We start from the raw sequence: 14,575 nt of genomic DNA on the forward strand, positions 1-14,575 counted from the left end.
GCAGCAACCCCAGGAGCAGGCGCTACGATCAGCCCTATTTTGTAGATCAGGAAACTGAGGCTCCGACAGGTTGCAATCACACACACACTCTGGTCCCGAGGACCCAGTAGGCACTCGCGCACAGTCACACATCTGCCCCGCCGCCCCAGGCCGCACGCGCGCACACCTACCCCTCCACCCCAGGCCACGCACGCATACACAGTACCTATCCGGCTACCCCAGGCCGCGCACCTGCATGCACACACCTGGCCAACAGAGGCAGCGGAAGCTCCCGAGACCCTCGAGGCAGGACGCGTTGTGCGCACAGGGCGCCGATGCGCACTCCAGCACCTCCTGCTCGCAGCGCGTGCCCTCGTAGCCGGTGCCCGCGCAGTCGCACCGGAACCTGGGGAGGGTGCGTGGGCGGAGCTGAGCGCGTGCCCGCCCCTTCTGCCCCGCGCCCGGGCCTCCCCGCATTGAGGCACCCGGCGCCCCAACCCCCTGCCCCGCCGCTCGCTCACCCATTGACCAGGTCGTGGCACGTGCCCCCGTGCGCACATGGCTGGCTCTGGCACTCGTCAAGGTCCAGCTGGCAACGGGTGCCCCCGTAGCCCGGCGCGCACACACAGCGGAAGGAGCCCACGCCGTCCAGGCACGAGCCCCCGTGCACACAGGGCGCCGAGGCGCACTCGTCTACCTCCGTCTCGCAGGTCACACCTGGACAGGGCAGGGGACACAGGGCGCAGGATGAACACCCAGAGCAGGGAGGAAGAGGCCGAGCCAGGCCTGCTGCAGAGTTAGAGATTCGTGGGTTCATTCATTCAGAGCCGGGTGGTGGTGGTGGGGTGGGGTGGGGGGGGGTCACGCCAGCAAAGGCAGGGAGATAAACGAGACAGACAACCTTGCCCTCATGGGGCTCACAGCAGTCTAGGCCAGTACATGGTGGCGGTGGGTGGGATTTGGCCAGTAGTTACGTAAATGAGCTGGGTTTTGATGTTGCCAAGTTCAACAAGGAAAGGGGTTGGGTCTTGGGAAAGCAATAGCCGGGGTCTGCTCTGTTCAGGGAAGGCTTCCTAGAAGAATAGGCTTTTGAAGGATTCAGATAGAGGACTGTGGGCAGCAGTTGCATTCCAAAGACTGCAGCAGGAGGCAAGTTCTACTCCGGGCCAGGGCCATGATGCCCTAGGCAAGGTGCTTGGAGGGTTGGAAGCAAGGGAGAGGGTGGAGGAGGTGAGTCGGGTGGGAGGTGTTAGTGCCTTGAGGACCAGGTAACCTCCGGGTCCATCCTGGAAGTTTCAGACAGGTAAGTGACTTGGTCCCACGTACATTTTAGGTGTTTTGTTTGTTTGTTTGTGTTTGTTTTTTTTTAGACAGAGTCTCGCTCTGTTACCCAGGCTGGAGTGCAGTGGTGCAATCTCAGCCCACTGCAATCTCTGCCTCCGGGGTCCAAGCGATTCTCATGCCTCAGCCTGCAGAGTAGCTGGGATTACAGGTGCATGCCACCTCACCCAGCTAATTTTTGTATTTTTTGGTAGAGAAGGGGTTTCACCATGTTGCCCAGGCTCGTCTCTAACTCCTGGCCTCAAGTGATCTACCCACCTCGGCCTCCCGAAGTGCTGGGATTACAAGCATGAGCCACCGCACCTGGCCCTACCTATTTTTTAGAAGGTCCACTTTGGTGGCTTTCAGACCCCAGAGAGGCAGGAGATGCTTGAGTAGGATAATCACTCCTCCTGGTGTCCCTGCACTGTCCTGGTTTTAGAACTGAAAGTACCAAGTCCCAGGAACCCTCACAGTCCTGGGCAAATCAAGACAGTTGCGTGGCTCTCCCATGGTGAGGGTGAAGAGGAAGGGAGATGGAGAGTCCCGGGTTTCAGATACACTGCCTGAGATCATCCTGGACTCACGTGTCACTGTAGACTCCAGTGAGCCCTGCCCCCTAAGTGGGTTTGGTGAAGGGGGGGCCAGAGGCCCAGCTGACTCCAGCTGGAACCCTCCCCCTTCTCAGTTCATTGAGCACAAAACATGGCCCCACCTTCCCGTGACCCTTCCCTCATCCCTCCCCATCCCCACTCCCACCCTCTGTGCCAGGGGGAGCCAGGCCTCGTCTGGAAATCCTAAACTCCCCCACCCGGCTTGGAATGGAAAGAGGAGAGTATGAGTCACGGCAGATGCTGCCCCCACTCACATCCACAGCTTACCCAGGAAGAGTCACCCGAAGTGCACGAGCACTACACATCCGGGTGCACAACCCACTGCCCGCGCAACCCACTGCCCGCGCAACCCACTGCTCACACATGCACTCAGACTGCAGAGACACCCCCAGGTACTGGCAGAGCTTTACGGATGCAAAACAGATCTTGGAACTAGGAGACACACAGACGGATGTGACCTGCACTGGCATGTACACTAATACACCCAGACACCGAGACACTGGAACGATGAGAAAGATGCACGGAACCAGCTTCCCAAATCTCTCTTCATCAGCTGCCATCGCTTCGCTATAGGCCCCCTGCCCTGCAACTCAGCCCCCCAATCTGTACCCCTTGCTCTGAGGTAACTTCAAACTGCCCCCTGCCCTCAGAGTACAATTGTCTGAATTCAGGATTGAAGTAGAATCCAGAGCATCTACACTGCAGACTCTAGACTGCCCTGGACTTAGCCTCGCTCCCAGACCTGTCCCCAGCTACGCCCTCCTTCCTGACTTCAGGCCTCTCTAGGAAGCCGCTCCAGGATGCCCTCGGCTCAGACCATGGATGGGCCTGGGACGGGCCACACTCTGGAGAAGGTACCCTCAATGCCAGTCACTTTTCTGAGCACTTACGTATATGTTATCCCACTCCAGACAGCGGCGAGCCCTGGGGTACGTCAACATTACAGTTTGAACGAGACCATGTATGTCTCTATGCTAGAACTCTGGGGGAGACCCAGAGGCCAGGGGTCCACATTGCATTCCAGACCACATCAGGAGTGTTCAAATGAGCCAATGGTGCTTGTCATGTAGATGGTGTCTACATGACGGCTTGGCACAGGCCTGAAGTAAGTGCTAGAAAGACTATCTGGGCATCCTCATTCAAGTCACGCCAGGCATGTCCACACTGCCAGAGATGTCTGAGGGGATATCTCCACCCCCAGAGCCAAACTGAACTCGAGGCTGGACTGAAATCACACTTATCGAGTGCCTGAGATGTGCCACACACCATGCCAGCACCCGCACATACATACTCTCACCCAGAGCTGCCAGGTAAGCCCGCAAAGCATTAGTTCTGTAGTCAGACCAAGTGGGTATACCCTAGAGCTGCCCGGATACCTGGGGGCGTCCGTCCCTACACGAAAGTCAAAGCTGAAGCCACAATGCTTGCACTCTGAGCAGCTGATGGGATCCGTATCACAGACCTCCTCCCAGGGCGGCCCAGGCTGTTACCTGCATAGCCAAGGGGGCAATGGCACTCGTAGCGATCGGCCAGGTTGCGGCAGGTGGCCCCATGGTGGCACGGCCGGGATGCACACTCATCGATGTCCAGCTCACAGCGAGGGCCCTGGAAACCCGGCACGCAGTAGCAGCGGAAGCCGTCGGGATCCAGACCCTGGGGCACACACAGAGCGCCGTGGTGGCATGGCTGGGTGGCACAGCCCCGGGGCTCTGTGGGCCCGCAGGTATAGCCACCACTCTTGGTAGCCTGGCACTCGGTCCCTGGAGCACACGGGTCTGAGGCACAGGCACTGGGGGGCTCTGAAGGCACCGTCCCTGTAGAAAGAAGAAACTGGCTGGGCAGGGTGGGCAGAGGTTACAAGGACAATCTCCTCCCCACCCTCTCAGGCCCACCCCAGACCCCGAAAGCAACACGGGTCTCTCCATGCACAGGATGGATGGAGGGTCAGGAATCTGCAAGCCAGGTCCCAGTAAGCTGCACACATCTATACCCAGAACTGGCAACGGTTTTAGGAGAGTCTATATAACAGAGAAATAGGACCAAGGATGCCTGGCTCCTGGGCAGGATTAGTGAGCAGAGGCTCCCTGACGCTGTGAGCTTCCCTCCACTGTCTTGTCCCTGCAGGCCCCCTTTGAGGTAGGGTCTGCCATGCCCATTGCACCCGACAGCAAAAGGAGGCCCAGGAAAGTAAGTGAAGGCTTGCCGAGTCTGCTCGGCCCTGTCCACTTCACACAGCAAGTTAGTGTTCGCTGGGACAGGCTTCAAGGTCTATCCGGGTTATTTCAGCTCCGCCTAGGGAGGGGTCTGCCTCCTGCAGGCCCCATCCATCTGAGGAGGTCCAAGAGGGTGAGGCTCCTCCCACTGCCCCCTCCACCTCTTCTGCCAGGGGTCTGGTAACTCCATCCCTGGGTGAAACTGGAGATGGGCCCGACCTCAACCTCGGGAGGATGGGTGGACAACTTCAAAGGCAGGGATCGTGTGCTCCGCTGGTCTCATTCCTACCCCTTCTCCACCTCACTACCCCCCACACCTTCTACCAGCCACTGGCCTGGGAACTTCTAGAGGGTCCCTGGCCCTCATTTCATCCCCCATCAGCAAACACCTAAGTGGCCAGCCTGGCCGAGGTCGTGTGGTACAAGAGCAGGTACTGAGATGGCTCACGGGACACCTGCCCCAGGCCACCGTGATGCTTCCAGCACTGGAGCTGTCTCTAACAGAGGGTCACCAACTGGCTTGGAAGCCATGCCCAGAGATCCTCATCCCCCCTTCCTTTCTTCCTGCCTTCCTGAGAGCCTTGTCAGCCCAATGGCCAGGCGAGGACTTGGGCTTTGAAGTGAAACAGCCCTGGGTTCAATTTCAGCTCAGAAAGTTACTATGAGACCCTGGGTAAGTCATTTCTCCCACGGAGACTCCGTTTCTCAGTCTGAAAGCTGGATAATAGAACCCCCTCATCAAATGCTGAGCTATTCAACCCCTCCGCACCGAAGCCAAGGGCTGCTTTTGGTAGGAACTCGGTAAGGATGGGGGAGGGGAGCCTCCGGAAGACACAGCCCCCGTTCCTTCCCCCACCCCCACCTGCAACTCCCAGAGGTGCCCCTCCCCTACCCAGGTTGTCATCTAGACACTAACCAGACCGCAGAATAGCTCAGACCCTGCACCCTTCCCTCCCCCACCCTGGTGAAGCCCCCCAGATAAGGCTGGCAGCCTCTCAGGCGTCATCCGCATTCCAGGCAGGGCTGTCCTGTGGCCTGACCCGCATCCTTCCAGCTCCCTCAGGAAAGGGCACAGGTTTGGGGCACCGGGCAGTCCTGGTTTGTATCTGGGGTACAAAAAGTGCCCATCTCGTGGAGGTGTTGAAAGGATTCACCAGGGTGATGTGGGGCACAGCCCTGAGACTAGGTGTGGCCAGCACTGCTCAGGAGGGTACAGCACTCATAACCCATGGTAAAGGACCCCGGCTGCCGGCGCCTGTGCCAACAGGCCCCTCACTTAATCCCCCCACAGAGTACTGTCCCTCACCTGTGCAGTACAAGGGACCCGCCCCCCCACTACCAGCCCCCTCCCCCCACTCCCTGCCATCCAACCCGAAGCTTTGTCCCCTATCTCAGAGCAGTTGGGATCATGCCGGGGAGGCAGCACCAGGGAAAGGATCCTGGGGGGCGGGGGAGGTGCCTTGTCACAAGGGATCTTCCCAGGACCGTGGGAGCAGATGGGCTTTAAATGACAGAGCCCTGGAGACCGAGTCCATCCCCATGGCAGGAAGGAGTTTCTCCAGTCAGAGCCAGAAGGGGAGGGAAGGGAAGGAGCTGCCCGTCCTGGGAGGCATGCAGTAGTGCCACAGTCCTGCCTGGGAGGGACAGCCATCTTTCTTGTGTCATCTCGGTTGATCTTGGCATTTACCCTCCGAGGTGGACAGTATGATGATCCCCGTTTTACAGCTCAGGAAAGGGAGACTCGAAGCAGCCTCACCGTCCACGGCCCGAGTGAGGCTGGAATCCAAACCCAGGGCCTCACTCCAAGCTTCCCGGAATCACCGGGGTCCACATTAAGAATACAGATTCGTGGAGCCCACTCCAGACCTCACATTTAGAACTGGGCCCTGAGCCTGAGAATCTGCATTGCAACCTGCTCCCACGGGATTCCTTTCACTTTTAGGTGTGGGAACCGCTGACCTCAGGTTGTCTGTCTTCCAGGAGTGAGCCTAGGAGGCCACCATAACCCAGGCCAGACAGGAGAGGCAAGGAGGGGCGGGGTGTGGAGGGCAGCAGGGCGGAGGAGGGGCTGTTCCCCGGGCCAGGCTGGAGGGGCGGGGCCTGTTGCCAGGGCAACGAGGGGCCTGTGCTTATCTTCACAAATCCCTCCTGACCTCAGGCTGCCTGGGCCGACCTGGCAGGGAGGGATTAACGGACACCCGCCCCTCCCCTTCGACCTGCTGCCCTGTCCTGGGGAGGGCAGCAGGAGGACCCAGCTGTTTACTGAGTGCTTACTATGTGCTTGGGCCTGTGCATCTATTATTACATTGTTATATTTGATTCAGACCAGAAAAGGTGGGTGCTATTAAGAAAATTTCTGTTTTTGTAACTCAAAGAGGTTGATACTTTTGCCCCAGGTTGAGATGAAGAATCAGATCCACTCCTGATTTCCCAGAGGTCCACATCTCCCAATGCATGTGAAATTTCCACTTTGCAAACGCTAAATTGCCACCCACATATTGTCACTTTAATACATTTTAACTGCCTCACCCTGGAACAAAATCTCTAAAGGTTTTCACAGGAATACATCTTCCAATATCAGCCTGGGCAGAGTGGGCAATCTTCCCCGTCTATCCAAAACCCAGCTGTTAGCAATCCCACTGTGTCTCAGGCCTCACTCATTAGTAACACCTACTTTTCATGCACTTATAATAGGCCTGTTTATAACAGCCAACAACTGATGAGAAGTGTTTTACTGAAGCCAGGGGTAGCGGCTCACACCTGTAATCCCAACACTTTGGGAAGCCGAGGTGGGAGGATCACTTCAAGCTAGGAGCTCAAGACCAGCCTGGCAAACATAGTGAGACTCTGTCTCTACAAAAAAAAAAAAAAAAAATGAGCCAACCATGGTGTGGGTCCCTGTCGTCCCAGCTGCTTGGGAGGCTGAAGTGGGAGGATGGCTTGAGCCAGGGATATTGAGGCTATGATTTCTCCACTGCACTGCAGCCAGGGCAGCAGGGTGAGACCCTTCATCAGACAAAAAAAAAAAAAAAAAAAAAGAAAGAAAGAAAAACCACAACCAAAAAGGAAAGTGTTTTACTGGGGAAGCTTCCTGTCCCAACAAATCGAGAGAGAATATTTCTAAGAAGCGACCTAAGACCTCCTAAGGTGTGGGAACTTCTAGCATAGGGGAAGAAATTGTTCATCTAATATCCCTGCGCCCGAAGGCTCTACCCCCGCAAGGGTAGGGCTAGATAACCATGGAGGCTTACAGACGCTCACTCAGTCATCAGGAAAGGGTGAAATACTATTTTGGGCAGAATAATTTGGAATACTCTTTTTCAAAACTGTTTACCTTCTGAGGTTAAAAGACATAATTCTGACAACAGTAATTGCAGCAATAGCTGTCAGGGACGGAGCACCTACCCCGTGCCTGGCACTGACGAACCCTTGAGTTTGGGCTCAGAGCACAGTTCCAATGAGTTACCTCCTGAAGTGAGGGGGAGACAGAGCAGGCGGGGTTCCCCACCTGCCACCCAAACAGGCCACTTCTAACAATTTTACTATTAACGGTTCGTGGGCTTCCATCTAAAATTTCCCTTGAAATTGGGGGTTCCATGCCAAAACCTGGGGTGGGGAACCTCTCACTCCCTTCTCTTTGAATCCTTGTACTAGCGCTCAGAGTGAGCCAGTCCTCGTTTTGGGGAGACAGAGAAGAGAGGCGACTTTGCCTAGGCTAGTAGCACAGTGTACTGTGAAATCCCAGCACTGGCTCTGGGGCTGCCTGGCTCTGGGACTGGCCATCTCTGGGCCTTGTTTACCTCCTCTGTAAACTGGGGGTATCAGAGCCGACTTCATAGGCTGTTGGGAAAATTAAATTAGACCTTGTTAATAGCACAGTGCCTGCCATGGAGTGGCTGATCTTATTCATCAACAATTATTTACTTGAGGCAGACACCCACTGTCCAAAGGATCCTGACATTGGGTTGAATGTGTGTGTCTTTCTGCTCCATCTCTGCTTCTGTCCTGCAGGCTCCCACCGCCTTCTGGCTGGAGGAGGGGCTGGACTTGGGGCCTGGACTCACTGCCCCTTTGTCTGCTGGGCTCCCTGGGTGTTCGGGGAAGGGAGGGTGGATATGAGAGCCCAATGTGCCCCATTGTACTCCAAGATGCTTGGTCCTCTCCATGGCAACCAGCCGGGCCTTTGTGGCAAATTGGGACCAGGATGGAGGGGCCCAGCTCAGGGCCTGGCAGGGGTGGGGAGCAAAGCCAGGGGCCCACGGCCTCCAGAAGCCCCCATCCCGTCCAGGATGAAAACTGGTTTTCAAGTGACAAAATCCCCAGTCACTCCCCTCCCGGCAGGCAGGCTAGGGTACCAGTGTGCAGAAATGGTCATGCTTGCAGTGTCCCCCGCCAACTTTTAGGGATCCCCAGGGATGGGGCTCCCAGCACAGAAATGGCAGAGGAAGGGCTGCCCGCTCCTGGGTGCCCCAGCAGGCCTGATGGGGTGAGTGTACACACAGTGTCCAGACCACCCACAGCCTCCATCCGCTGTGTGCCTGCAGGTCCTCTGTGAGTGCACAGAGTGTGAATGTACATATGTCTACACATGCGTGTTGGGGTGTGCACGCTGGTGTGCAAGCACATGCCATGTGTGTGCACATGTGTGTAGGTGCATGTGCTGGTAGATCCACGTGTCTGTGGCACCTGTCCCTGTGGCGCTGTGTGCCCTTGGGCGTGCCACACAGGTGTGTGGAGTGTGGGTGTGTGAGCACAGGGCAGGGGACAGAGCCCCGATCCACAGACCGGATCTCATGTGCTTTGTATGTAGAGAACGGAGAGGAGCAGCCACCACCCCCCACCATGCCCCGCCCCCTACAGAGTCCAAGTCACCTGCCAGCAAAGCCCAGCTCATAAGTCCCTGTCCCTCTCTGAGCCTTGGTTTCCTTCACTATAAAATGGGGTCCACATCCTCCCTAGGGCCCCATAGAGAGGCTAGGAAATGAAAGCTTTGTGAGTGCGGGAAACATGAGGGTCCCCAGGTGGGACTGGGAGAGGCTTGGCCCCCACACCCTGCAGCCTGTGGAGCTCTGGGGCAGGGAGGGCTCCCCCAGCCTCAGGAGAGCCCAGGCCCTCCTTGGCTGCCTCCCCAGCCTGTGGTGGTGGGGGCAGGGGACTTCCCATGTCCGGCCCCTGTAACTATAGTAACTAACACCAAGCGTTCCCTTGGACCCCCCAGGAGGAATTCCAGCCTCTGAGACCTTGGACAAAAGCAAAAAGGGCTTGGCGAATGGGGTCTGGCTTCAGGGAGCCCTTTCAGATTGGCCTTGGAATGCTGGGAAGGGGGCGGCAGGAGACACACACGTTCCCAAATCCCCAGACACCCCGCAGGGACCCAAAGCATCCCCAGCGCCCCCAGCTCGCAGGCAGGGCTACCGCACAAACGGAGGGGTGCGGGCAGGCACCCAGCTCCCTAGCTCTCCCTCCCGCTTCTCCACCCAGTCCCCTGAGTTGGGGTCTGCGGTGCCCATCCCACACCCCTCATGTTGAGAGCAAAGACCCAGTTCAACCCTGGACAACTTACACCCCACAGCGCGTGCTGGGACACAGCTCACCACACCCAACTCCTCCGACACAACTCACGGCTCACCCCAGACAGCTCATCCACCTCCCAACTCTAACACGCCCACAACCTGTGCCCCACAACCCAGCATGCGACTCAGAACAGGCTCCGGGGTGAGGCTCACGCCACCTGCAACTCCCCAAACTCAGCCCCTAGAAACCCAGAAGTTTCCCAGCCCCAACCCCCAGCCCTTTACAGGATGCAACAGAGCACCTCCCAAAACACGCACCCCATCCCTCACCCGCATCAGCTCTCTCAAATCACGCCCTGCCCCCAATGACCCAACCCCGAAACTTACAACCCCCAACATGAAACAGCCCCCCAAGTCTCAGAACACACTCACCTCCGTGGAGCCCCACAGAGTCTGGGGGCCCACAGCTGCGCACTCCTGTGCACCCCACAGCTCAGGCCTGCACCCACGCGGACCAGCCCACCCGCCGCCCCAGCAGCCAAGGCTTGGGGTGTCTGCCCTAGGGGACAGATCCTCTCCCAGGCCCCTCCAGACATGGGCCCCAACTCACCAGCCAGGAGGGAAAGGGCAGGGGCCCAGAGCAGCAGCAGCAGCAGCAGGACATAGGCCAGGGGCTGGGGGTCCCGGGTCCCAGGCCTGGCCAGCGCCATGGCAGCCCGCTCTGCTCGGCTGCTGTGGGAACCGGAGGGCGGCCTGGCTGGCTCCGCACCCCCCTCGTCCCTCCAACCAGCACTAATGCTGTGGACAGAGGCCCAGCCCCTCCCTCCCCTCCCCGCCGCCGCCGCCTCCTCCCATCCAGGCCTCCTGGGCTGCTCCACCTCGTGGACGTCCCCAGACATCAGCCCCAAGTCCTCAAGCCCCCCAGCCTGTGGTGCCGACCTGGTCTTGGCACCCACCCGTTTCTCCCTCTTGACCCCCTGCTGCACTCTCCTCCCACCTTTCGGGTCAGCCTCCTTGGAGAAATTTCTGTTCTGAGGGGCTGTTCAGAACTCTCTTCTCACCAGGTAACGCCAGCTACTCCCAAGTCCTTAGTTATCCCCTCTCCTGGATCTCCCCTCCCCACCTCCAGCCCAGGCCTCTCTGCCAAGCCCAGGCCTGCGAGTCTCCCTGTGTCTACTGGGAAGCTGCAGCCCCTCCCACCCAGCTCATTCCCCTACCTGCTGCTCCCCAGTGCTCCCACAGGAGCCAAGGTACCTCCCACCCTGCAGCCCAACGCCCCCTCCCCACTCCCCACACCCAGTCAGCCTCCAGCTCCTGGCCACACCACCTTCTCAGTGTCTCCTGCTGTCCCCACCCTGTCCCACCCTGCCACACACAGCGCCTCCCACCATCAGCCTCAGGATCAGACGTAGGCACCTCAGCCCTGCACCACGGCAGCCCCTGCCTCCCTCCACCCTCTCCACCCCTCACCAGCCAAACTGAACCTTTCCCAGCTTCCTTCCACTTGACCTTGATCTCTGGCCTGCTGCTGTTTGCAACTCCAGAGACCTCACTGCAATCCAAAGCAGCCCATTCTACTGAACGGCAGCTCTAACCAAGGAAGCATTGCTCTCCCGTGCCGGGAAGTCCTTCTTGTTGTCTAACCTTATAGTCTCCTGCTGCACTCGACGTTTGCGTGCTCTCCAGCTGGCCTCTTGTTGGGGTGGGCAGGAGGAGCTCTTCAAGGAAACCTGGTTCAGGAATCCAGGTCATCTCAGAGACACTACAACATAAAACAACATTACTTTCTGCCACTGCCCTCAGCCCCAGTGGGGAGACAATCCTCTTGCTGAAGGGACTTTCCTGAAATGAGCCACCGGCCCCTGCCAATGCATGCCTGTTTGTCCCTATTCAGTAACCGTGGATACAGCCCACGCAGGCCCTGGGCTCTGGGATGTGTCTCTGACATGGGAGGACACAGCCTGGAGAGACAGCAGGAGCCATTGAGGGAGGTCCAGACGAGCTAGAGGGATGGACAAGGGTCCCCTGCAGTGCACGGGAGGGAGCGGTGGGCACCATGCAGGGCCTGGTTGACCCTCTAGCCCGGGGCAAGTGCCGCAGCCCTGGGTGCCCAGGAACCCTAGAAGGGAACCCAAGAAGCCCTGGGCAGACCCCTTATCCGCTGCCCCTACCCCATCCCCACCCTTGAGGCCGGTTCTCTGGGACAGGGATTGCCACTTGGTTTCTGGGACCCTAACCTCTCAGCCCATCTTTAATCCCCTGCCTCCCCAGTACAACAGGATCTCCCCTCCCTAGGTGGGAGAAGCCCCTCTCCATGCCACAGGAAAAGCAGAGACCTTACAGCTCAAGAGATCTGGGTTCGACCAGATCAGCCACTGATTAGTCAGTGACCTCAGCACGTGACTTCCTTCTCTGGGCCTCAGTCTCCTCACCTGTAAAACCATGAGGCATTAGTGAGCCGAGGCAACAGTGCCAGCCCTCTTTATCCAGCTTCTCAGTGATCCCCCAGAGACCCAGGCAATCCCAGTGGGGGGTTGGGGGGAGCACGGCAAGTCAACCACAGCCCTCTGGTTCTCTGGATGCACAGACACAAACTCCCACACGTTCACAGAGCGGGGAGGTCACCGGGCGCAGGTCCAGGCTCCTCCACAGCCCGGCCCCCAGCACTGTCCTGCAGCTGCCATGCTCCACCTTGTGGCCAGACCTGGAAATGTCCTTCGAGGTCCGGAGGGTGTGGAGTGTGGGGGGGTCCCTGGACAGCACCGGGTGCGGGAGTCCCATGTGACAGGGAGGAAGCCAGGGAGTCGCTGGGCAGCAGGCAGGATGGAGTTCAGACAGGGGCACACCTCCAGATCTGGCGCAGTAGGAGTGGGCCAGCCCCTCTGAGACGGTCCCCCAGGTGCATCCACTTCCACCGTCCTCCCCACCTGGGAAGGGAATCAATATAACCTCAGTTTACCCCCTCCCCCCACCAGCAGCACTGTAAGGTCAGCATTGGCCCCATTCTATGGATGAGGAAACCGAGGCACAGAGAGGTGACGTCAGCCCAGCACCAGTGCCTGGCAGGATTCGAGTCGGGTCTGCCCGACTCCAGCCTTTCCACTGGTGACCCTGTGACTGCAGGTTACTAATTGCCCCTCCGCTAGCCTGGCTATGACTTGCTGCCACCTCCCTGGCTGAGGGGACGCTATCCTGGGCCGGGATACCCGCCGACTCTCAAGCTGATGGGCAGATGCGACAGCAAAGCTCGGTGGTTGGGAGCCCCAACTTTGGCATCAGGCAGACCTGCGTTTGAATCCAGTTCCTGCTCTCTGCCCTTAAGTGAGTTTTTGTTGGTCTGTTTCTTTTCCGAGTCTCAGTTCTCCCATCTGTAAATGGGATCATCAGAGCATCTGCCTGAGAACATTGCAAGGGCTGGGCAGCTGCTGCCAGAGGATAGTGCTAGCAGAGGATAGCTGCTGCTCGCGGGAGGATAGTGACCCTCCCCACCAAGGAGCCCACCAGAAGGAACCCCTTCAGACCCTTCCAGGTGACTCCTGCTCTGGATTCATCCCTCAGGGTCCCGCATCTCCCTTCTCAGGGTCTCACTGGTTGTTCTGTTTGTCCCTACTCCCCACCCAGAGCCACCCTTGCCTTGCTGGCACCTGTGGGCTGTGTCACGCTGGCTCCCTTCCATCTGCTTTCTAGAAAGGTGGGCCAGTGGGAGGCACAGGCCAGAGATGCCAGGGAGAGAGGAGAGGCAGTATTAGGCACTGCCTGTATTAGGCACTGGGGTGAGAGTGACTGCAGCTCCAGCTGAGGTCCCTTCAGCTCTCACGGCCCAGGTGCCCCCTGCTCCCTCTGTGGCTGAGTCTGGGGCCACCATCAGCCCTGACCTCACTGGGTCTCTCTCAGGCCTTCTCCATTGTCACCCATGCCCTCCCTTCTTGGAACTCTGTCCCTGTGGCCTCCCCAACCCCTGCTACCCTGGTCTCTCTACCTCGTTAACTGTTCCTCACTCCTCCTCCCAGAATGTTGGGACCCGCCCGGGTCTGTCCCCAGCCCCCTGGCCCCCTCACTCCACATTCCTCCCTGGGCAAGAGTGTCCATGCCCCAGCTTCAGTGACCAGACTTCCACTCCCTCCCAGCCCAGCTCTCACGGGCTCTCCACCAGTGGTGCTTAACCTTGTCTCAACATATGTATGCTTGTAACTTCCAAAAGAAAAACCATCCCAGTGCCCTAACTGAAATATCAGAGGCAGGCACTATAGGCCAGTGGTGAGGTGCACAGATGCTGATTCAAATCCTGGCTTCTCCACTTTCCAGCAGCACTGCAAAGTCAGCATTGACCCCATTCTATGGATAAGGAAACTGAGGCACACAGAGGTGAGGTTGGCCCAGCACCAGTGCCTGGCAGGATTCGAGTTGGGTCTGACTGACTCCAGCCTTGGGTAAGTCACCTCTCTGTGCCTCAGTTAGCTCACTCGTAAAAAAGAGACAGCAACTACACCTTACTGCATAGACTTGTCTTGAGGATTAAATGATAATTACACATCAAGCATTTAGAAAAGTGTCTGGCAGTGTCAAGAGTTAAATGAATGTTGATTAAATTAATACATAAAGGGCCAGGTGCAGTGTCTCATGCCTGTAATCCCAGCACTTTGGAAGCCGAGGTGGGTGGATCACCTGAGGTCAGGAGTTCGAGACCAGCCTGGCCAACATGGCAAAACCCTGTCTCTACTAAAAATACAAAAATTGTCCGGGCATGGTGGCACATGCCTGTAATCCCAGCTACTCAGGGGGTTGAGGCAGGAAAATCGCTTGAACCCAAGAGGCGGAGGTTGCAGTGAGCTGAGATCATACCACTGCACTCCAGCCTGGGAGACAGAGTGAGACTCCATCTCAAAAAAAAAAACCAAAAACAAAAACAAAAAAACAAAGCACATAATGAAGGTAA

At 57.9% G+C, this 14,575-nt stretch overlaps 1 protein-coding gene across 22 annotated transcripts in view; it reads right to left on the bottom strand.

The window, feature by feature from the left end:
* Positions 1 to 14,575, bottom strand: part of CRB2 (crumbs cell polarity complex component 2) — a 38,673-nt gene that overhangs the window by 13,632 nt on the left and 10,466 nt on the right. For 5 of the 22 annotated variants that reach the window (XM_074016589.1, XM_005580815.4, XM_065530093.1 and 2 more), the window contains exons 1-4: positions 10,250 to 10,406; positions 3,404 to 3,727; positions 501 to 696; positions 246 to 385 (exon numbers count right to left, since the gene is read on the bottom strand). In XM_074016589.1, coding sequence (XP_073872690.1) covers positions 246 to 385; positions 501 to 696; positions 3,404 to 3,727; positions 10,250 to 10,349 — 760 coding nt within the window. In that variant the 5' untranslated portion in view covers positions 10,350 to 10,406. Of the gene's footprint in view, positions 1 to 231; positions 386 to 500; positions 697 to 3,403; positions 3,728 to 10,249; positions 10,407 to 10,636; positions 10,818 to 11,283; positions 11,494 to 11,975; positions 12,567 to 14,575 lie in introns of those variants that run through there. The other 17 variants (XM_074016601.1, XM_074016597.1, XM_074016605.1 and 14 more) reach the window with 11 other exon arrangements.

This window comes from Macaca fascicularis, chromosome 15 (genome assembly GCF_037993035.2).
Source record: "Macaca fascicularis isolate 582-1 chromosome 15, T2T-MFA8v1.1".
NCBI lineage: Eukaryota > Metazoa > Chordata > Mammalia > Primates > Cercopithecidae > Macaca > Macaca fascicularis.